The sequence below is a fragment of the Canis lupus genome, chromosome 8, assembly GCF_003254725.2.
Source record: "Canis lupus dingo isolate Sandy chromosome 8, ASM325472v2, whole genome shotgun sequence".
Lineage (NCBI taxonomy): Eukaryota > Metazoa > Chordata > Mammalia > Carnivora > Canidae > Canis > Canis lupus.
Window position 1 is genome coordinate 71403171 of NC_064250.1, and position 22518 is coordinate 71425688.

General features: G+C 41.1%; 1 protein-coding gene across 14 annotated transcripts in view; it reads left to right on the top strand.

The window, feature by feature from the left end:
- The window catches only part of MARK3 (microtubule affinity regulating kinase 3), a 121712-nt gene that overhangs the window by 84352 nt on the left and 14842 nt on the right, over positions 1-22518 (top strand). For 11 of the 14 annotated variants that reach the window (XM_049113508.1, XM_035719570.2, XM_035719571.2 and 8 more), the window contains 9 exons: positions 806-876; positions 5643-5699; positions 8337-8573; positions 8744-8863; positions 9109-9208; positions 9755-9867; positions 10395-10548; positions 15040-15257; positions 19414-19517. In XM_049113508.1, coding sequence (XP_048969465.1) covers positions 806-876; positions 5643-5699; positions 8337-8573; positions 8744-8863; positions 9109-9208; positions 9755-9867; positions 10395-10548; positions 15040-15257; positions 19414-19517 — 1174 coding nt within the window. The remainder of the gene's footprint in view (positions 1-805; positions 877-5642; positions 5700-8336; positions 8574-8743; positions 8864-9108; positions 9209-9754; positions 9868-10394; positions 10549-15039; positions 15258-19413; positions 19518-22518) is intronic. The other 3 variants (XM_035719572.2, XM_049113509.1, XM_025444058.3) reach the window with 1 other exon arrangement.

The window sequence follows — 22518 nt, forward strand, 5'->3', positions numbered from 1 at the left end:
TTGCTTCTCCTCGCTCAGAGCAAAACCTGTGGGACTCTTCATGACCTCACCCCTCCTGCCCATCTCCTGTGCCCATCCATTAATTCCCTTCTCCTTGTTCACACTTCTTCAGCCAGATAGCCTTCTTGTTCTCAGCTATTTCCTCTGCCTAGACTCTTTCTCCCAGATAATGACATTGTCCACTCCCTCACAGTAGTCAGCAAAGCACTTGCACATGCAGACACACTTCCTATTTCTTCCTCTGCCTCTGTTCCACAGTCCTTGTCAGCTGACATACTATTTGCTTGTTTGTTGATTCCCTGTCTCTCCCTACCAGAAAGTAAACTTTCCGTGAGGAAAGGGACTTCACTGTGTTTTCTGTTATGTTTCCCCAGTGCCTAGAACAATGCCTAGCCGTTAGTAGGCACACAATAAATACTTGTTGAATGAATTAACTTATTCAGGACCTGCTTATTTCCTAATCCTACAATGAAAGTGTAATCCTCTTTTAACACAAACCACTTTCCCTTTTTAACTTTCAGTTTTTATGAAGGCACATTAAAAACATAACCCCTAAAATAAGATGGTATAAACATAGGAAATTTTAATTTTAAGGCTTTTCTCGCTTAAAGATTTTATCAAAGAACTTTTGCCTATAGTTAAACTTAAGGCTAGCTTAGTTCGAAATCCATGTTTCTGTTTATCTTCGTGCCTGTATTTAAAAATAAAAATCAGAGCATTCCTAAAAGTGAAACATCATCAATTTATGGGAAAAGTAATGCATGGAAGTAGCACTTCTGCTGACTTTTATTTCTCTCAATTATAGGTGAAGTGTTTGACTATTTGGTCGCACATGGAAGAATGAAGGAAAAAGAAGCAAGAGCTAAATTTAGACAGGTATGAATTAATGCACCTTTAGTTTATTAACTTAATAAAGTTATCTTGCTTATTTATTCCTGAAGCATACAGTGTTTGCCTATATAAATGGGTTATAAGGCCCATTGGATGGAGCAAGGGTTAGCCATTCAGTTCAACAAAAATTTATTAAGTATATTTCATGTCTAAGGAACTGTGCTAGAGGTGACCGTGGATTCAGTTTCTAGCTTTATCAAGATTTTCACCTCACTCTTAACCTTGGTTTTTGACAATTTGGCCTCAAAAATCTAGAGTGTTTTGGGATGCCTGGGTGGCTCAGCGGTTGAGCGTCTGCCTTTGACTCAGGATGTGATCCCAGGGTCCAGGATCGAGTCCCACATCGGACTCCTGCAGAGAGCCTACTTCTCCCTCCGCCTATGTCTCTGCCTCTCTCTCTGTCTCTCATGGATAAATAAAATCTTTAAAAAAAAGAGAGAAAGAAAAATCTAGAGTGTTTCAAAACACCTAAGATTGTATCAATTAAAACTGTTTCCCGATTTTTAGCAAGAAGAGTGTTACAATCCCAAAATTTATTATTAGCTTTGTCTTACATAAGCCAGATGCAGTCTTAAATTTAACTTAAATACCGGGACACCTGGGTGGCTTAGTGGTTGGGCGACTGACTGCCTTTGGCTCAGGGTGTGATACCGTGATCCCAGATTGGGTCTCACATCAGGCTTCTTGCCGAAGGCCCGCTTCTCCCTCTGCCTGTGTCTCTGCGCCTCTCTCTCTCTCTCTTTCATGAATAAATAAATAAAATCTTTTAAAAAATAAACTTGGGGCAGCCCAGGTGGCTCAGCAGTTTTAGCTCCTGCCTTCAGCTTAGGGCCTGATCTTGGAGACCCAGGATCGGGTCCCACATAGGGCTTCCTGCATGGAGCCTGCTTCTCCCTCTGTCTGTGTCTCTGCCTCTCTCTCTCTCTGTCTCTCATGAATAAATAAATAAAGTCTTAAAATAAATAAATAAATAATAAACTTAAATACTAATAGTACTTTGAATTAAAACCTATTAAAGAACAAAGCTTGAGACTAATCTTTGGCCAGTATTTAACTTCTCATATCCTAAGTTTTTCTACCTACAAAAATTGGAAGCTATACTTGATGATAAATTTTGAAGTACTTTCCAGTTCTGGTATCAGTTTATTCTGTGTCTTTGGAGGGAAGCTTAAATTTCTCTTTATGACAAAACAAACTCTGTCTGGCCCTTTCCATAACTATACTCTTTAATTTTTATAAATTGACCACTTAAAAGCCAAGAGGGTTTTTTTTTCCCTCATAAAACATAAATTCCTTCCCACTAAGATACTGTCTGATTTGCAAACATTTATGTGGATATGGTCTGTTGATTGTGAGGAATAGGTTAGTGCCACCAGCAACAGCAGGTTTGAGCCTGACTCTCCAATGAAGCAGCTAGCGCTTCACTGTCACTGCTCCTCACTTCTGTTTCCACCCATCTCCCTGGTAAGGTCCGACTTGTAGCAGGGACTCGGACATTTACTAACCTACATCTTGAGGCAATCACTTATTTCTTATTTTAAATTTCCTGCAGAAATTCTAAAGTCTTTATTGAGGAACCTATTAGTTGGTCAAGGAAAGCCTAGTTTATGTGCTTTAAAACTAACAACTTGATTTACACTGCTTACAATTTAATCTTGCCATAGTATTTCCTTAAGACCCCTCATTTGAACTTGGAAGGATGAAGCAGGATATTGGTGTTTCTACTTTGCTGTATCTAATTGCCATGCTTTCCAAAACTTTATAAGCCATTCTTTGACTAAATAAGTTTTCGTCTTTGGGGCAAAGAGGAAGGTGTGCCATATACAAGGTATACTCTGCATGATAATGTCTGTGAGAAATAGACCCTTCTTTCTACATTCATCAGCAGATAATGCCTCCTTCCTACCTCCTTCACCATTCTCATCCTAGTGACCGCTTGTGTGGTTAAGCCTTTGAATGAGCTCTGTTCTTTTCAAAGAGAATAGATTCCTGGTTCCATCTCCTTTCTTGCTGTGTTGGTAATGTTGCTGCCTCTGCTTTTTCCTGTTTGACTGGAGGTAAATTAGGTTTGCTTTCATATTTCAATCTGGAAAACATCCAGATTCTCAGCCTTTCTTAAGAAATAACTGATTGTAGGGCAGCCCGGGTGGCTCAGCGGTTTAGTGCCACCTTCGGCCCAGGGCCTGATTCTGGAGACCCGGGATTGAGTCTCACGTCGGGGTCTCTGCATGGAGCCTGATTCTCCCTCTGCCTGTCTCTCTCGTGTGCGCGTGCGCTCATGAATAAATAAATAAAATCTTAAAAAAAAAAAAAAAAACTGATTCTAGCTTAAAAGAATGCAGAAAAACCCAGAGATTTAAAGCTGAGTATTTTTAGGTTATTGTGGCTTTGAAAGGTTAACTTTGAATTCTTTGGAGGTAAAAAAAGTTTTTTGATCTCTTTGAGAAGGGATAAGAAATTGTCAAATCTGATTCAAAAGCAAAATTTCAAAATAATCTGTAAGAGAAATCTCAGTATAGCAGGGGGTGAAAAGAGGGAAAGTCGGGTCAGACAGAATTAAGGTCAGTGGTACCCACATCCTAGGCAGTGCGCCTGTTTGTTTTGGGAAAACAAAGCGATTTCGTTTTCCCAGTTTTCATGCAGAGTAGCACGGCATAAATGATCATCATCTAAGGTAACAGGTGTTCTAAACTACATTTTGGTGGGACACCTGGGCGAATCAGTGGTTGAGCATCTGCCTTTGGCTCAAATCGTGATCCTGGAGTCTGGGGATTGAGTCCCATGTTGGGGTCCCCTCAAGGAGCCTGTTTCTCCCTCTGCCTGTGTCTCCGCCTCTCTGTGTCTCTCATGAATAAATAAATAAAATCTTTAAAATAAATAAACTGTATTTTGGCATTGGAATTTTTATAATTTTTGTTAATTATAAGTGGACCTGATCTTATGAATATTCACTTTATGAAGTATGTAGCTACTTAGTAAAGCCCTGATTTTGGCATAACCTCACCTTAACCCCAGTCCAGGTTCTCCTTGCTCCTTGCTCTTAACCAGAATGCCAACTGATAAAATAGCTGGGGTGCTTAGCTGGTTCGGTCAGTAGTATGCAACTCTTGATTTCCGGATCATGAGTTCAAGGCCCATGCTGGATGTGAAGCCTACTTAAAAGTAAAAACAGCCTTCCCGTGTAGGTAGGTGTGTGGAGCTTACAATTAAAAGCTGATGATGGGGCAGCCCGGGTGGCTCAGTGGTTTAGCGCCGCCTTCGGCCCAGGGCCTGATCCTGGAGACCCGGGCTCAAGTTCCGCGTTGGGCTCCCTGCATGGAGCCTGCTTCTCCCTCTGCCTGTGTCTCTGCCTATCTCTCTCTCTAGTGGATAAATAAATAAAATCTTTAAAAAAAAAAAAAAAAAAAAAGCTGATGATGATCTGGAGAAAGAAGCCATATTTTCATTAGAACCCCAGTTTTGGTATATGTGGTCATATGTAGTTATACATGCATAACACCAACTAAAAGATTAGAAGCAGGGACCCCTGGGTGGCGCAGCGGTTTGGCGCCTGCCTTTGGCCCAGGGCGTGATCCTGGAGTCCCGGGATCGAATCCCATGTCGGGCTCCCGGTGCATGGAGCCTGCTTCTCCCTCTGCCTGTGTCTCTGCCTCTCTCTCTCTGTGTGACTATCATAAATAAATAAAAAATTAAAAAAAAAAAAAAAAGATTAGAAGCAGATACACTAAAACAACCAGAGCTGTTATTAGGCATGTGCTTAAATATACCTTTCTGTATTTCCTAAAATTCCTATAATAGGCATAAAACTTTTATTAAACTAGAAAAGGTGGCTTCTGAGGTGCCTGTGTGGCTCAGTCAGTTAAGCATCTGCCTTCGGCTTACGAATTGGGCTCCCTCTCCCTCTACCCCTCCTCCCCAACCCTTTGCATGCTTCCTCTCTTAAATAAGTAATAAATAAAATCTTTATTATTTTTTTTTAAATAAAATCTTTAAAAAGAAAGAAGGAAGGAAGGAAAGCGCAGACTTCTTTAAAAATTAGAAGTGTGAAATTTCAGCAAAATAATTGTTTAATCAACAGTACTAATCTCAGGAATGATCCTAACTAAATAAACGCTTATCATCCAGAGAGTAGAAGGGACCCTTATGGATCAAGCACACAATAGCTTATCTAGTTGATAGTTCACATGTATTACATTTACTTTTCCATTTTAAGGAAGAGGAAGCTGATCCTCAGAGAGGTGAAATAAGTTTTGCTGTCTTTGAACCCACAGCAGGTAAAAGGAAGAGAGTGTTATAAGAAGCAGTCCTGATGGGGAAGAGAAGAAATTAGCAGGAGACCCAAGGTGGATGAACACCTGGCCATGGATAGTCTATAATTGCCAGTTTGGTTTTGAGTTAATTACATGGGTACTATCGCAGCAGAGCCATCTGATCCTGGGTCTGGGGGCAATTAGGGTCCTCCAGATCCAGGTAATTTACTGGGCCTTGGCACCACATTCCCAAATAACCAGAATATCAAGTAAGCCCAAGAGGAGACGTGCCAGTTAAAATTAGACCAGGAAGAGTATCCTTGCCTGTCTCTTCTTGCCCTTACCCCTGAATTTTTCCAAATCGGAAAGTTCAAAGCACAAGAAAATTATTTTTAGAGATCCACACAGATATTCAGGTGCTCACTGAGTATTTTGCCTGTGTGAACATTAATGAAGTTTTCATCTTAACAATGATTATTAATCTGTGTCTCTCCTGTGCAGATTGTATCTGCAGTCCAGTACTGCCACCAAAAGCGGATTGTTCACAGAGACCTCAAGGTGAGTTGCAGGGCCCTTAGTCTGTGAGTGTGTGCTCTACCTGTATATGCTCAGTTTTCTGGGTGGTCACAGGTTAGAGTATGTTATTAAATAAGAAAAAGGGATCCCTGGGTGGTGCAGCGGTTTAGCGCCTGTCTTTGGCCCAGGGCGCGATCCTGGAGACCCGGGATCGAATCCCACGTCAGGTTCCCGGTGCATGGAGCCTGCTTCTCCCTCTGTCTGTGTCTCTGCCTCTCTCTCTCTCTGTGACTATCATTAAAAAAAAAAAAAAGTAAAACCTTTAATAATTGATCCTTTTAATCAGGTTTTGGTACTCATGAAATACAGTTTATTAAAAGTATTTTATATTTGAATTAAGGTAAATCATAGTTGGTCCTGAAAAAATAACATCATACTACCAAACAGCTAGGGGCCTCCCTAAATGTATGCTTTCACCGAACAGTGCCCTAAGTGCCACCTGGCCACCTCTTTCATGTCTCTGGTCAGCCTTCTCTCCTGGTAACAGCAGTGCTGCTGGAGACCTGCTGCACACTCCTTTGCTTCTGCCCTCACTCTAGGCATAGGATACCGTTTTCTATTTCCCAGAGAACATAGAAATGCCAGGCAGAAACTCACTTCAGTTTCCTAGCAAGCCTGCAAAGCAAGCTGCACCCACGCACCCCCTTCACCTCTCAGAACATTTCTCTTATTCCAGTCAGTAGGGCAGCTCTGTCCACCCTGCCTCTGGTTCCTGGGCCCTCTGCCCACTGGCTTCTCACCAGCAGCATTTTCAAAAACATGCTGAATACTGGACTATCTTTTACCAAAAAACCTCTCCACCCCAAGTCCCCTTCCAGACACACACCTTTTCTCTCTCCACCTTCACAGCCGTATCTCTCTAAACATCATCTAGATTCTGTTGGTACATACCTCCTCCCCCTCTGCATGTAATTATTATCCATGGCTTGTCCCTCTCCACAATCCACCCTGCTACTTAGGCATCCACTCTAGTAGCTGCGGTGGCTCCTATATGCTGCCGACCCCCAAATCTATGATCCATGTCAGTAGCCAGAGGTGTCTTCTGGGACCCAGTCCCCAGCTGACAGATGTGTACCCACTAAGCCCCGCTCTTGTGCCTCAGGTTCAGTAGAAATCCCTTTCTACATGTCTTTCCTTTACCTTTTTCCTTCCTGGACTGTTCATTTCTCATTCTAGTGCCTCATATCCCTCAGTGCCTCCATTTCCTTTGCTCTGCTGTCCTTTTAGTCCCCAGGTGCTTTTGCTACTGTTTGCTAAATTGCTCTTGATCACGCTCTTCCTCATCTAGACCACCAGCATTTCATACACTAGCTTCTCATTGGTCTTCCCTGCTTCCAGTCTTTCTCTCCCTCTCTTGTTTTTTTTTTTTTTTTTTTTTTTTTAATTTATTTATTCATGAGAGAGAGAGAGAGGCAGAGACACAGGCAGAGGGAGAAGCAGGCTCCCTGCGGGGAGCCCTATGTGGGACTCAATCTCAGGACCCCCGGATGACGACCTGAGCCGAAGGCAGACGCTCAACCGCTGAGCCACCTAGGTGTCCTACCTCTCCCTCTCTTGTCTGTCTTTACTTGTCTGATCTTTTCAAAATACAAACAAGATTGTCATTTTCCTGCTTGAGTCACCTTTAATGGCTTCCCATTGCCCTTAGGTTGAAAACTTGAACTTCCTACCAGTCGCTGGACTGGCCCTTTGTGTTTGGGCCATGCCCATGTCCCCTGCACCTCTTTTCCACACACTTTCAGTTTTTTGAATGTAAAACGTGTTCTCTCTTCCCTTCTCAGTTTTCAGACTATTTATTCTGCCTGCCACTTCATACTCACTATTAACAACTAGGCCTCTAGGCAGTGGCTTTGATTTTTACCCCCTTTAGGAAACCTTTGTGCACATTTCAGTGCTGGGCCCACAGCTCCCCACTGAAGTCAAAGCATAGCTGCTTGGCTTTCTGCCTTTCCCCCTCTAACCAGACCCTGTCTGTCTTATTCACCATTAAATGTTCAGACACAAATATAATGCCAGGTGTGTCATTGGCACATGGTAGATGTTTGTTGAAATAAGTGAAAATGACTATGATCTGTATCTTGAATGAGGTGTACGGCTCTCCCCTCCCCAATAATAGCCACATGCATAGCTCTTTAGCAGTTTTTGTGAAACGTGGCTGTCCACTTAAAGCAAGTATTCATTTTTTAAAGCTGCTTATCATTATTAATTGAAAAAGCTATTTAAATGTTTTTTTATCATGAGGCATTTACTGTTTAAAATATTGCCAGATTTAATCTATATTTTGTATCTGTTAACTTTGTTAATGTTAAAAAATTAGAAATTCTGGGTGCCTGGCTGGCTCAGTCAGGATAGCACCTGACTCTTGATCCCAAGGTTGTAAGTTCCAGCCCCACATTGGGTATAATGATTATTTAATAATAAAATTAGAAATTCTAATTTATCTCCTGGGGTTTGTTTTTGTTTTTGTTTTTCCTCTAGAAAGAATGTTTTCTCATTTTGTTCATTAGGATATTTTAACTTTATATCATTACATAAAGCTTTTATGAAATGCCTAATTCTATCACAGTTCTAATTATATTTTGGTTAAATTTCATTTTTGTCTTGATGTTTTCCCTCTAGGCCGAAAATCTATTGTTAGATGCTGATATGAACATTAAAATAGCTGACTTTGGTTTTAGCAATGAATTTACTGTTGGCAGTAAACTGGATACGTTTTGTGGCAGTCCTCCATATGCAGCCCCAGAGCTCTTCCAGGGCAAGAAATATGATGGGCCGGAAGTTGACGTGTGGAGCCTTGGCGTAATTCTCTACACTCTAGTCAGCGGGTCACTCCCCTTTGATGGACAGAACCTAAAGGTATAAGAACCCGTTGTTATCCACGTTCTTCAGAATGCTAAACATATTACTAAATGATGACGGTTAATATTTTAATGATCTGTCAGTATGATGGGATCTCAGTGGGTTCTTTTCTAACCTAAAAATTGACTCACTAGTTTTCTTTCCTCCCTACCTCCCCCTTCCCCAAGGAACTGAGAGAAAGAGTATTAAGAGGGAAATACAGAATCCCTTTCTACATGTCCACAGACTGTGAAAACCTTCTCAAACGTTTCCTGGTGCTAAATCCAATAAAACGAGGCACTCTAGAGGTAATCACATAAGTGCAAAATAAGTAATGACTTTGGAAAGTCTAAAGTATTTTTAGACTTTTGATTGGTTTGTATGCATACTGAATAGTGTCCTGGGGCTTTTAAAGCAGGGATTGGGACATTAAAAACTTTTTAAAGTTATCCTTTGAGATATAATCCTTGACATGTTGAAAATAAAATTTTCTAAACATTGTGGTTATCAGCATGTTTTATTTTATGCTGCTAATGAATAGTTCACCTTTCAGCAAATCATGAAGGACAGATGGATCAATGCAGGGCATGAAGAAGATGAACTTAAACCATTTGTTGAACCAGAACTAGACATCTCAGACCAGAAAAGAATAGGTAAATTACTCTGTGCCTGCATGCTGATGTGTGTGCAAGCAACATATTTCTTTTTGACCCCTATGGATATGCTAAAATGGGAACAGTAGGAAGTTAAACGTAAGTTATATGAGTCAGCTTGTATGTTTTGTCGTATTTAGGAACTTACCTGTAGTTTCCTAGAATATCACTTAGTAACTCAGAAATTAGTCAACTGCCCATTTATGTTAGAAAATCTATAATGGGGGCACCTGGAGTTGGTTAAGCATCTGTCTTAGGCTCAAGTCATGATCCTAGAATCCCAGGATCTAGCCCCGCTTTGGGCTTCTTGCTCAGCGGGGATCCTGTTTTCTCTCCCTCCCTCTGCTACTCCCTCTGCTGGTGTGCTCGCATGCGCATGGGCGCTCGCTCTCTCTCTCTCTCTCTCTCTCTGTCAAATAAATAAATAAAAACCTTAAAAAAAATCTGTGATGTTTTGGGTCAAATAAAGGAAATTATTTTATCCTGCAACACCGTGATTTTTGTATCTAAACAAAACACATAAACTATATTATGTCCTTCTTTTAGATATTATGGTGGGAATGGGATATTCACAAGAAGAAATTCAAGAATCTCTTAGTAAAATGAAATATGATGAGATCACAGCTACGTATTTGCTGTTGGGGAGAAAATCTTCAGAGGTAAGAGTAATTAATCAGAAGGAGCTAACATGATGTTTAGGTAAATGATGGAGCTTAGTAAGTTCTTTTCTTAGTTTTTATTTTGTTAATATGTGTGATATTTGGATGTATCATTTTTAAATTTACCTGCAAATGACAAATCTAACTGCTATGACCATTATGAATTACTGTTTTAACTTTGAGATAGTAACCTTAATGGTGGGTGTTGTCACAAACTTGAATGTCATAAGTTAACCTATAGCCATTAATAGATTAGAAATGATGTAAAGTATGAGATGAAGAGAACATTTTAAATTATTTGAAAAAGCCTAAAAAGAAGATCATAAATACCTATGCTTTCATGAGCTTTTTCAGCAGTCAGAAAAATATTTGTACCCAAATTTAAGGTTGTCGTTTTTGTACATCGTGATTCTCCGTCTGTAAATGAAATGTTTGTGAGAGGTTTGTGTGTTATGAGAAGTTTAGTTTCCTAACATACCATTTGGGTCCGTGTTGTGGTTTGCTCTGTTCTTCTCATTTCCTCTTAGCTGGATGCTAGTGACTCCAGTTCTAGCAGCAATCTTTCACTTGCTAAGGTTAGGCCAAGCAGTGACCTCAACAACAGTACTGGCCAGTCTCCCCACCACAAGGTGCAGAGAAGTGTTTCTTCCAGCCAGAAGCAGAGGCGGTACAGTGACCATGGTAAGTTTGAGACCATTCCATTCCAGTGTGTTCTCCTGCAGTCTCTCCTCACACAAAAGACCTCCTAACTTTGGGAGCAACCTTTTGCTTAAGGCCTACTGGGATAGGAATCTGACTTGATTTCCTTTCAGAACATTTCTATCCTACCAGCCCTGCCAGTGATGGCATGATCATCTCAAGGCTCTATTCTCCTCAGTACACTCACTCCTCTGGGACTCCTGCTTTAGTCTCTGGTTCTCTGTTCCCACTCTTCCTTATCTCTGCATCAGATTTATTTTCCTGAGCATTATCCAACACTTGCTGCAGTAATGAAAGTATTCTAGATTTATGCTGTCCAGTGGCCACATGTGGCTGTTGAGCACTTGAACTGGGAAAATGGCTTTCAGTTTTGCCTAAGCTAAATTTATGTAGCTACAGGTGGCCAGCTGTGGAGAATGTATAGTACCCTAGTTTTGCCTTACTTGATTTAAATATTTGACCTGGGTCATTCTCAGCCTCACTCTAGCCATTGGTGTTTCTAAAACACCCTCACTCTTAAAATATTCAGCATAGCAGTGAATCTTTTATGAGCCTTTAGACCCTAAAGGATATGATTACCAAACTTAACAGTTACTCTGCCTTCCAGGCAGCTCCGTGTGTGGGGATCCAGAGACTAGTGTGCGTGTGTGTGTGTGCACATGCGTGCACACTTCTTTGCCTGTGACCTGTGAATGTTTTTTGGTTTTTGGTTTTGTTTTTTTAAAAGATTTTGTTTACTTATACAAGAGAAAAAGAAGGAGTAGGGTAAGAGGCAGAGGGAGAAGCAGATTCCCCAGCTTGGAACCCAACTTGGGGCTCTACCCTTGGACCCTGGGATCATGACCTGAGCTGAAGGCAGACACTTAACCCACTTAGCCACCCAGGTGCCCCTGTAACCTGTGAATGTTAATTTCCTTAATTCCAGCATTCTCTGATTCAGGAATCTAGATCAGGAACCTAGACTACTTGGCCTGGTCCTAACTTCTAAAAATATATCCTCACATGGAGCACTCATTTTTTCTTTTCTGAACATCATCCACTTCCATTCTTTCACCTTGAGATTTGGCACTTACACTGGCACAGAACATTCCAGGTGTGGACAGCTTTGCTTGGTGATGACACTTTGCTTGGTGTCCATCTCTCTCCCTGTTGTTGCCACGTCTGTGTGGTTTGGGCGGGTGTAGCACACTGTACTGATACTGTCAGTAAACTGTCGGCCTGGCTGCTATTCTAGGATATAATGGAGAGCTGAGAACTGTTCTGACACTAAGATTTGTACACATGACATTTGTAAACCTGGTGTTGATCTGGGTCTCTGTCTTTTTGTTCAAGTTCATTGTTAAGGAGGGGTTTTCAGTGCCTCTGGACAATATGGCATTTAGCAAAATGCTTACAGATTGCTCTAAACCACCCAATTTAAAGGGAATTATTCCTAAATTCTTGCAAGAAAAAAACTTATTTTCTTTTTCTTTTTCTTTTTTTTTTTTTTTGGCGTTTTCTCCTGTCTCTAGTGACCATATTAATAAGTTAATTCTTCTCGAGCAGCCCCAGTGGCCCAGCAGTTTAGCACCGCCTTCAGCCCAGGGTGTGATCCTGGAGACCCGGGATCGAGTCCCACATCAGGCTCCCTGCATGGAGCCTACTTCTTCCTCTGCCTCTCTCTCTCTCTCTCTTCCTCTCTGTCATGAATAAATAAATAAAATCTTTAAAAAAAAAATAAGTTAGTTCTTTTCTAAGCACATATATTCCTTTTGAGTTGGTAATGCCTTTTTTCCTTAGTTCAGAAAATTTTGGAGTTGAGAAGAGCTTTAGACATTGTGTCATACACTCACTTAACCTCCATTTTATCAATAAGGAAATAAGCTGAGAGAGCTTACCAAATCTCCCAAGGTTACTTAGAAGAGGGAACGCCTGTGACAGAACCCCTGAACTTCTGGCCCCAGGTCCTGTGGCTCTGTCCACTAACACGCTGATTGATTACCTCATGGAGTAGTCTTTTTGTAATAATAATGATCCTTCCTTCTTGGAGCCTCTAATATTAAAAAGTGCAAAATAGAGGGGCATCTGGCTGGCTCAGTCAGTAGAACATGTGACTCTGAATCTCAGGGTCATGAGTTTAAGCCCCAAGTTGAGAGTGGAGCCTACTTTTTTTTTTCTCCCAAAGATTTCTCTATTTATCCATTTATGAGAGACCGAGAGAGAGAGAGAGAGAGAGAGAGAGAGAGGCACAGAGACACAGGCAGAGGGAGAAGCAGGCTCCACACAGGGAGCCTGACGCGGGACTGAATCCTGGGTCTCCAGGATCACGCCCTGGGTGAAGGCGATGCTAAACCGCTGAGCCACCCAGGCTGCCCTGGAGCCTACTTTTAAAAAACAAAAAAAAAGTTCATAAAAGAATATTTCAGGAAATCCACGTATATAGAAAATCACTGACTCAATTCTGTGTTGTTTTTTATTCTTTAATGAAGACAGTGGTCAGTAAAGAAAGATTGGTTATGCCTCTGGCTGTGTTCTTTTAAGTGCTAAAAATGGGATAGATTCTATAATACGGTGTCTTTTTTTTTATTTAAGATTTTATTTATTTATTCGTGAGAGACACACAGAGAGAGGCAGAGACATAGGCAGAGGGAGAAGTTGCCCTTACAATACAGTGTCTAAAGCACACCCACTAGGGACGCGTGAATTAAATAAATAAATCTTAAAAAATAAATAAAGCACACCCACATGATACCAAGTAAACAAGCCTGCAGCCCACCTTTTAGCTTATTCTTTCTCCTCTTCACATCTCTCCCCTTGTTTCCTACTTCTAGATGCCAATCTAGGTTTATATATGCCTGCTTCTGTAGAATCACAACTTAAAAGTTTTTTCGTTGGTTCTTAATTTGAGCCCCATGAGTTGAACCCCCTATGTACATATTTTTCTAGGAAGGGTGATCTTCATTAGATTTTCAAAGAGTTCTTTTGTCTTGTAAAAAAAAAAAAGTAAAGAATCACTGGTTTATTAATAAATGGTATTGGGAGATGCCTGGGTGGCTCAGCGGTTGAGCACCTGCCTTCAGCCCAGGGCATGATCCTGGAATCCCGGGATCGGGTCCCACATCCATCAGCTCCCTGCATGGAGTCTGCTTCTCCCTCTGCCATGTCTCTGCCTCTCTCTCTCTCTCTCTCTCTCTTTCTCTCTCTCTCTCTCTTTCTCTGTCTCTCATGAATAAATAAATAAAATCTTTAAAAAAATAAAATACATGGTATTGGGGCATATGGCAGTTATCAGAAAAAAAATATTTGCATCCATTTCTCACATCTTAAGGGTGGATTCCATTTGAAATGAAGATATAAATATAAACAATATGGAAATGTTGACACATGAAATAATTTACTTTTTCTTTACAACCTGGATTGGTGAGGGTTGTTCTGACTGTAACCCCAAAAACTAACAACCATGGAAGAAAAGACATATTTACCAAGTTTACATAAAAATCCCATTTCTGGGGATCCCTGGGTGGCTCAGCGGTTCAGCGCCTGCCTTTGGCCCAGGGCGCGATCCTGGAGTCCCGGGATCAAGTCCCACATCAGGCTCCTGGCATGGAGCCTGCTTCTTCCTCCTCCTGTGTCTCTGCCTCTTTCTCTATCATTCATTCATTCATTCATTCATAAATAAATAAATAAATAAATAAATAAAATCAATCTTTTTAAAAATCCCATTTCTATGTGAGACAGCTACACCATGGAACACTACTCAACAATAAAAAGGAAAAAAGTATTGATAGGTGCAACTATTTGTATAGATCTCAAGGGAACTATGCTGAGTGGGGGGACCCTAACCCTAACCCTAACCCTAAACAAAACAAGGGCAGCCCTGGTGACACAGCGGTTTAGCGCCGCCTGCAGCCCAGGGTGTGATCCTGGAGATCCTGGATCGAGTCCCATGTCAGGCTCTCTGCATGGAGCCTGCTTCTCCCTCTGCCTGTGTCTCTGCCTCTCGCTCTCTCTGTGTGTCTCTATGAATAAATAAATAAAATATTTAAAAAAATAAAAGTAAATAAAAAACAAAACATAAAACTTTAAGTAGAAAGAGGGGCACGTGGGTGGCTCACTGGATGAACATCAATTTTTGGCTCAGGTCATGATCCCAGGGTCCTGAGATCAAGTCCCGCATAGGACTCCCCACAGGGAGCCTGCTTCTCCCTCTGCCTCTGTCTCTTCTTTTCCCTCTGTGTCTCTCATAGATAAATAAAGACAAATAGACATTTTATTTTAAATAAAATCTTAAAAGAAAAATAAAAACAAGTAAAAAGGGACAAGTAAGTGAAATTTCACAATTGAACTCATTGCATAGGGAGACATTTTACAGTGTTTTACTGTCTTGTATTTTCTTAGTGATAGCAATCTTGGATCATATAAAATGTATTTATTTTCACAGAATAAAATATAAAACTATATTCTGACTTTTAAAAAGTAAACTCTTTATTTTAGCTGGACCAGCTATTCCTTCAGTTGTGGCATATCCGAAAAGGAGTCAGACCAGCACTGCAGATAGTGACCTCAAAGAAGATGGAATTCCTTCCCGGAAATCAAGTGGAAGTGCTGTTGGAGGAAAGGGAATTGCTCCAGCCAGCCCCATGCTTGGGAATGCAAGTAATCCCAATAAGGCTGATATTCCTGAACGCAAGAAAAGCTCTACTGTCCCTAGTGTAAGTATTGTTAAACTATAGAGCATTCCTAGCACTATAGGATTGCAGTGGCCTGGATGTTTTGTTCCTTTGTTCTTATCCACCTGCAGTGCTGTCCCCACTAGGCCACCATGCCCAGTCTCAACCTATAGAGATCCCCTTCAATATCTGTTTTGAAGTTGTTTCTTGCTGAGCCCCATCCCACTAGATGAGTGTTCAGATCTTTCAAACATCTGCTGAGCTTTAGGTTTTATCAGATGCTGAGAAATTGAAATACCTCATAGCCTAACAGGAAGTAAAGCTGAATGTTAACAGTGCAGACAGAAGCCTAACAGAGTCTATGTAGGATACTGGGAGGTCTGATTGCCGGAGGGCCTGGGATGTGGTGTGCATCTTCAGAGGGTTCTTACGATAAAGAACTTTGGACTGAGTCCTTACTGTGTGCCAGGGACTGTGCTAAGTGCTTTGCGTGTATTAGCTAAATTTTAAGGTAGAGAAAATGAAAAAAAGTTAGGTAATTGCCTAAAATTATACTGCTGATCTGTATACATCTCTTAATCTCTATCCTTAACAAATCTCTCCCTTAAGTAGGTAGTATTTCTGAAAGTAAATTCAGTCTACTTGGTTTCAGGAACTTCTGTGAATTGAAATATGCTCTATTTGACCTAATATAGTAATTATTCTTAGCACTCTTGAAATAATTTAAGACAGTATTTGCAGAGAACATGCAATTTTAGGAATATTCTGTAATCACACTTTTTTCCTACAAAGTTAACATGACACAGCCCTCCCTCTACCTCAACCCAATTTAGAGACTGGAGAAGCTCTCCTGCCCTTTTTGGGAGGCTTTTATTTTTTTATTTTTTGAAGGTTGTATTTATTCATGAGAGAGAGAGGCAGGCAGAGACACAGGCAGAGGGAGAAGCAGGCTCCCCACAGAGAGCCTGATGTGGGACTCCATCCCGGGTCTCCAGGATCACGCCCTGGGCTGAAGACATGCTAAACTGCTGAGCCACCCAGGAGCACCCTGGGAGGTTTTTATTTGTGCAGCTCTGGGGATAGGACCTCATAAACCCAAAGGGGTTTGTCTGCTCCATCCTCTGACCTTGTGTTTTATCAGAGTATAATCCCTGTATGAAGATTTTTTATTTTGGCTTCTTAATGCCATAAACTTAGGTTGTCACATCACAGCCCTACAATTTAAGTTCAGCCCCCAGCTTTTGTTGACAGTTGTGAGAGGAAGGTAAGACCATCTCCTATGCCTTCTTGGCTTTCTGTCCTTGTTATTCTACTCATGTACACATCTCCCTTTTGAAGATATAACCCAAACGTTATCAGTCACCCATGTCTGATTACTTAGAAAAATAACATTATTAAAATTTTCTTCCATCTATTTTGAATTTCCCTATACATGGTCTACTCATGCTTTATTAAAGTGGCTGCTTTTCTTTGTTTAAAAATTGTTCTTAGGGGATCCCTGGGTGGCTCAGTGGTTTAGTGTCTGCCTTTGGCCCAGAAGGCACACCCTGGGCTAAAGGCGGCGCCAAACCACTGAGCCACCTGGGCTGCCCCTAAAAATTTTTTTTTAAAAAAGGATTAGAAATACAAGGTAAGAGGATCCCTGGGTGGCGCAGCAGTTTAGCGCGTGCCTTTGGCCCAGGGCGCGATCCTGGGGACCCGGGATCAAATCCCACGTCAGGCTCCCGGTGCATGGAGCCTGCTTCTCCCTCTGCCTGTGTCTCTGCCTCTCTCTCTCTCTCTCTCTCTGTGTGTGTGTGTGTGACTATCATTTAAAAAAAAAAAAAAGAAATACAAGGTAAATATACAAATAAAAAATAATTAAAATGAAAAACAAAAATCTAAACCTAAGAATTAAAACTATAAAACTATTAGAAAAGACACGGGTTAAGTCTGAACAACCTGCATTACACATATTCAGAAATATGACACCAGGACGCCTGGGTGGCTCAGTGGTTGAGTGTCTTGCCTTCAGCTCAGGACATGATCCTGGAGTTCCAGTATGGAGTCACACACTGGGTTCCTGGCAGGAAGCCTGCTTCTCTGTCTGTGTCCCTGCCCCTCTCTCTATCTCTCTCATGAATAAAAAATCTTTAAAAAAAAAAAAAGGCACCAAAGCATGAAAAACAAAAAGAAAAAAAGATAAACTGCACTACATCAAAATTAGATACTTTTGTGCATCGAAGGATATTACCAAGAATATAAAAAGAGAGAACCTACAGAACAGGAGAAAATATTTTCAAATCATGTATTTGGTAAAGTTTTAACATCCAGAATATATAAAGAACCCTTACAACTCAACCACAAAATTACGAACAGTCCGGTTTAAAGATGTGTTAAATAAATAGGGGGATCCCTGAATGGCCCAGTGGTTTGGTGCCTGCCTTCGGCCCGGGGCGTGATCCTGGAGTCCTGGGATTGAGTCCCACATTAGGCTCCCTGCACAGAGCCTGCTTCTCCCTCTGCCTGTGTCTCTGCCTCTCTGTGTCTGTCATGAATATATAAATAAAATCTTAAATAAATAAATGTATGTATGTATGTATGTATGTGCTAAATAGGGACGCCTGGGTGGCTCAGTGGTTGAGTGGCTGTCTTTGGCACAGGGCATGATCCCGGAGTCCCGGGATTGAGTCCCACATCAGGCTCCTTGTGTGGAGCCTGCTACTCCCTCTGCCTATGTCTCTGCTTCTCTCTCTCTCTCTCTCGAATAAATAAATAAAATCTTTAAAATATATATATAAAAATCAAAGCCATGATGAGCTACCATTTTATGCCCACTAGGAGCTATAGTAAAAACCAGAAAATAACAAATGTTGGCAAGGATGTGGAGAAACAGGGACTCTCAAATATGGTAGGAATGGGAAATGGTATAGTCAGTGTGGGAAAGTTTGGCAGTGCCTCAAAACATTAATCATTGAATTATCATATGAGCTAGCAATTTCATCCCTAGGTATGTATCCAAAAGAAATGAAAACACAAGTCCCCATAGAAAATTACACAGAGTTGTTTTTTTTGTTGTTGTTGTTGTTTTTAGATTTTATTTACTTATTCATGAGAGACACAGAGAGAGAGAGAGGCAGAGACAGAGGCAGAGGGAGAAGCAGGCTCCATGCAGGCAGCCCGATGGGGGACCCGATCCTGGGACTCCAGGATTATACCCTGGGCCGAAGGCAGGCGCTCAAGCGCTAAACCACCCAAGCGTCCCTGATCTTTTTTAATTTTTATTTTAGGTGGGACACCTGGGTGGCTCAGCGGTTGAGCATCTGCCTTCAACCCCGAGCATGATCCTATAGGCCCGGGATCGGGTCCTGCATCGGGCTGCCTGCATGGAGCCTGCTTCTCCCTCTGCCTCTGCCTCTGTCTCTGCCTCTCTCTCTCTCTGTCTCTCATGAATAAATAAATAAAATCTTAAATAATAAATAAAAAAAATAATAATCTTTATTTTAGGGACGCCTGGGTGGCTCAGTGGTTGAGTGTCTGCCTTCTGCTCAGGGCGTGATCCCAGGATCCGGGATCAAGTCCTGCATCAGGCTTCTTCTTTTTTTTTTTTTTTAATCATAGTCACACAGAGAGAGAGAGAGAGGCAGAGACACAGGCAGAGGGAGAAGCAGGCTCCATGCACCGGGAGCCCGATGTGGGATTCGATCCCGGGTCTCCAGGATCGTGCCCTGGGCCAAAGGCAGGCGCCAAACTGCTGCACCACCCAGGGATCCCCTGCATCAGGCTTCTTGCAGGGAGCCTGCTTCTCCCTCTGCCTATGTCTCTAACTCTCTCTCTCTCTCTCTCTCTGTGTCTTTCATGAATAAACTAAACTCTTTAAAATTTTTTTTTATTTTAAAAGCATCAGCTTTTAATAACAGTGGATCTTTATCTTGTTTTAAGTAATCTATGAGTTATTACTTTATGGATTATTATAGCCGGCTTTTTAGAGTCATTCTACCATAGCTAGGTTTCATTCTTTCTGCCAGGAGAGACAGGGCAGAGGCTGTTACCTCCACCACCTTTTGTGATTTTTTAGCCAGTACTACAGATAGCTTAGTGTCAGTTTTTCAAAGACTACAGTATTCATGTGTATTTAGATGAACTTTTTTTCTCATTGTACTTTCCTTATTACTACATAGTTTAAGACAAAAACTCTCCACCCCCTTTTTTTTAATAGACTAATACAGCATCTGGTGGAATGACACGGCGAAATACTTACGTTTGCAGTGAAAGAACTACAGCTGATAGACATTCAGTAATTCAGAATGGGAAAGAAAACAGGTATGAAATCTTACCTGTTTGCAAGAAAATTTGTTTTTTTTCCCCCCAAAATGGAAGCATGTTGTTTACTTCTCAGTTTTTACAATCAAAATTCAGATAATAATGGTAAGTATTCTTTCACGGTAAGTTAAATTTAAATGCAAATTTTTAGTGATATACTGGAATTTAAATTCCTCTCATTATCCAGAGCTTATCTTCCTGGCAGGCTATGTGTGTGATGGTTGAAAGGTTTCAGTTAAATCAGGGAGCTTTCCCACAGGAGACACGTCTTAAGCTGTGGTGTAATTGTAGAGTAGCAAATGGGGAAGTAGATATTATTTTGTGTACATTAATAAGTTGAACAAAGGGTAAAGTGGGGAGGGATAAGAATGTGGAGCCCAAGGAGCCAAGCCTCTGGAGGACAATGTGAGCAGGGTGAGTGAGCCTTTGGTAACAAGCCAGCAGTTTACCAAAGGGGCCAAGTGGATAAGTTGAGTAGGAAAAGTGGGATTAAGTAGGGCCAAAGACCGTAGTTTGCAGGGGGAAAAGAAAGGTTGGGATTGGTGGAGTAGTTAGATATATTCTCTATGGAACAAATTTCTCAGGCAACCGTGGATTTTCCTTTTTTCTTTTCGTAAGAGTAGTGTATAAATTCGGAAGGGTGAGGTAAAGCCACAATGAGCAAGTAAATTTCTGGAATAGAAATCCATAAACTAAATTCCCGTCATCTTTCATTGTCCACTGGCCTCCTAACTTGAACATTGTCTGGTCTCGTCACAGTCCCATGTCTGCATCAAAATGGTTTCTTTCTTTTTTTCTGACATTTACTTTCTGAAAATGCATTGTATGGTTTCTGTTCCCTTTAGATCTCATTAGTCAAATGTTTGATCACTAACTTCTGTGACAGCCTTATAAGCAAAGATTCTTCTTTTCTCTTTCATCCTCAAAACCAGGCTGTTTATCGTTTCCGTCTTCCACAGACCACTTAACTTTGAATTGACATGAAGCCAAAATCTTGTTGTATGAGATTGTGTTGATGACTCAGTGCCTTTTAAAACATATTTACCTTCCAGTATTCTCTTTTCTGATTCCTATGTGTACTTGTTTTAACATTGTATTTTCCTTATGATTAAAAACTGTTAATAACTTGAATATGGTATGGCAACTCCTAGATAGCGTACAAATAATGACTGATATATTTATTTTTTTAATAGTAGTCTATTTTCTGGTAGTTTCTTTTTTCTTTTATTACAGTATCAAATATATCAAATTTCTTCTAGTTCAAAGTTATTTAATAGTGTATATATATCACTAGAAGACAATTAGAAGTTTCCAATATTGGCGTGCCTGGTGGCTCAGTGGTTAAGCCTCTGCCTTTGGCCCAGGGCGTGACCCCAGCGTCCCAGGATCAAGTCCCACATCGGGCTCCCTGCATGGAGCTGCTTCTCCCTCTGCCTGTGTCTCTGCCTCTCTCTCTGTATCTCTCATGAATAAATAAATTAAATCTTAAAAAAGAAAAAAAGTTTCCAATGTAAATGTTGTTTCATGACTCTTCTTCTGTTTGCAAATTCTTCTAATTTACTAAACTATTGTCAGGTTATTTTTGACCTTTAGGAAATACAATCCTCTTAAGTACAGAGTCAGACTTTAAAAGGCTGTTAGGGGGATCCCTGGGTGGCTCAGCAGTTTGGTGCCTGCCTTTGGCCCAGGGCGCGATCCTGGAGTCCCGGGATCAAGTCCCACATCAGGCTCCCTGCGTGGAGCCTGCTTCTGCCTCTGCCTATGTCTCTGCCTCTCTCTCTCTCTCTATGTCTATCATGAATAAATAAATAAAATCTTTAAAAATAAAAAAAATAAAATAAAATAAAGGCTGTTGGACCAGGATCTGGAAAGCCCAGGTGGCTCAGCGGTTTAGCGTCGCCTTCAGCCCAGGGCATGACCCAGGATTAAGTCCCACATCGGGCTCCCTGCATGGAGCCTGCTTCTCCCTCTGCCTGTGTCTCTGCATCTCTCTGTGTCTGTCATGGATAAATAAATAAAATCTTAAAAAAAAAAAAAAAAAGGATCTAATCTCTGCTCCTTTCCTTGTGTTCATGTGTATGCACATGCTCTTCTAACTCTCCCTTCCTGCAATATTCGATTTCACTCTTTGGAAAAATAGTTTGAAGAATTCTCTAAGTACTTTGGAGTAATTGCCTGTGTGTGTCCTCTCTGCAGACACCTTCCCTGTTGGGGTTCTCTTTCTTATCCCAAGCCAGGCCTCATTGCTTCTGTTAGTTTCAGTCATTTAAATGCTTTGCTTCTGGGACGCCTGGGTGGCTCAGTCAGTTAAACATCTGCCTTCAACTCAGGTCATGATCCCGGGGTCCTGGGATCGAGTCCCACATCAGGCTCCCTGCTTCTCCCCTTCCCTCTGTTGCTCCCCCTGCTTGTGAGCTCTCTTTTCTTCTCTCTCTGTCAAGTAAATACATTTTTTAAATAAGCAAATGCTTTGCTTTTGAAAGTCTTGTTCTTATCTTTAGACCAGTAGTCTCAACATCAAACTACACAAGACAGGGCCCAAATTTTGTGTAACATTTAGATTTTCTTTTTCTATCATACAAATTCATTGAAAAACTGTGGAAAATTATTGGAGGTGTGAGTGCCAAACTAGTCCTATTTTTTACTTTCATTTAGGACAGTAAATATGACAACTTTCTCACCCTTAAAGTAGATGCTGAGTCATAAATTAGATGCACTACACCTTCTTTGGGCACAGAGGACTTCTTAGGCAGAAAGTTACTTTCTTCTCTTCCCATATAGGTCTCTGGCTCCTAGAGTAAAATATTGGCAGGTGCTACAGGGTGCCTGGATCCCTGTTAACTTCTGAAGGAATTATGTTCATTTTCATTTTCGACCATGAATATGTGGGACTTTTTTTTCTCATATACGTGTATGTTTATAGAATTCTAACATGAGCATGATCATAGCTAGTAAAGGCTGTGCAAGTTTAAACCAAAGGCTGTACATGTCCTAAACAAGC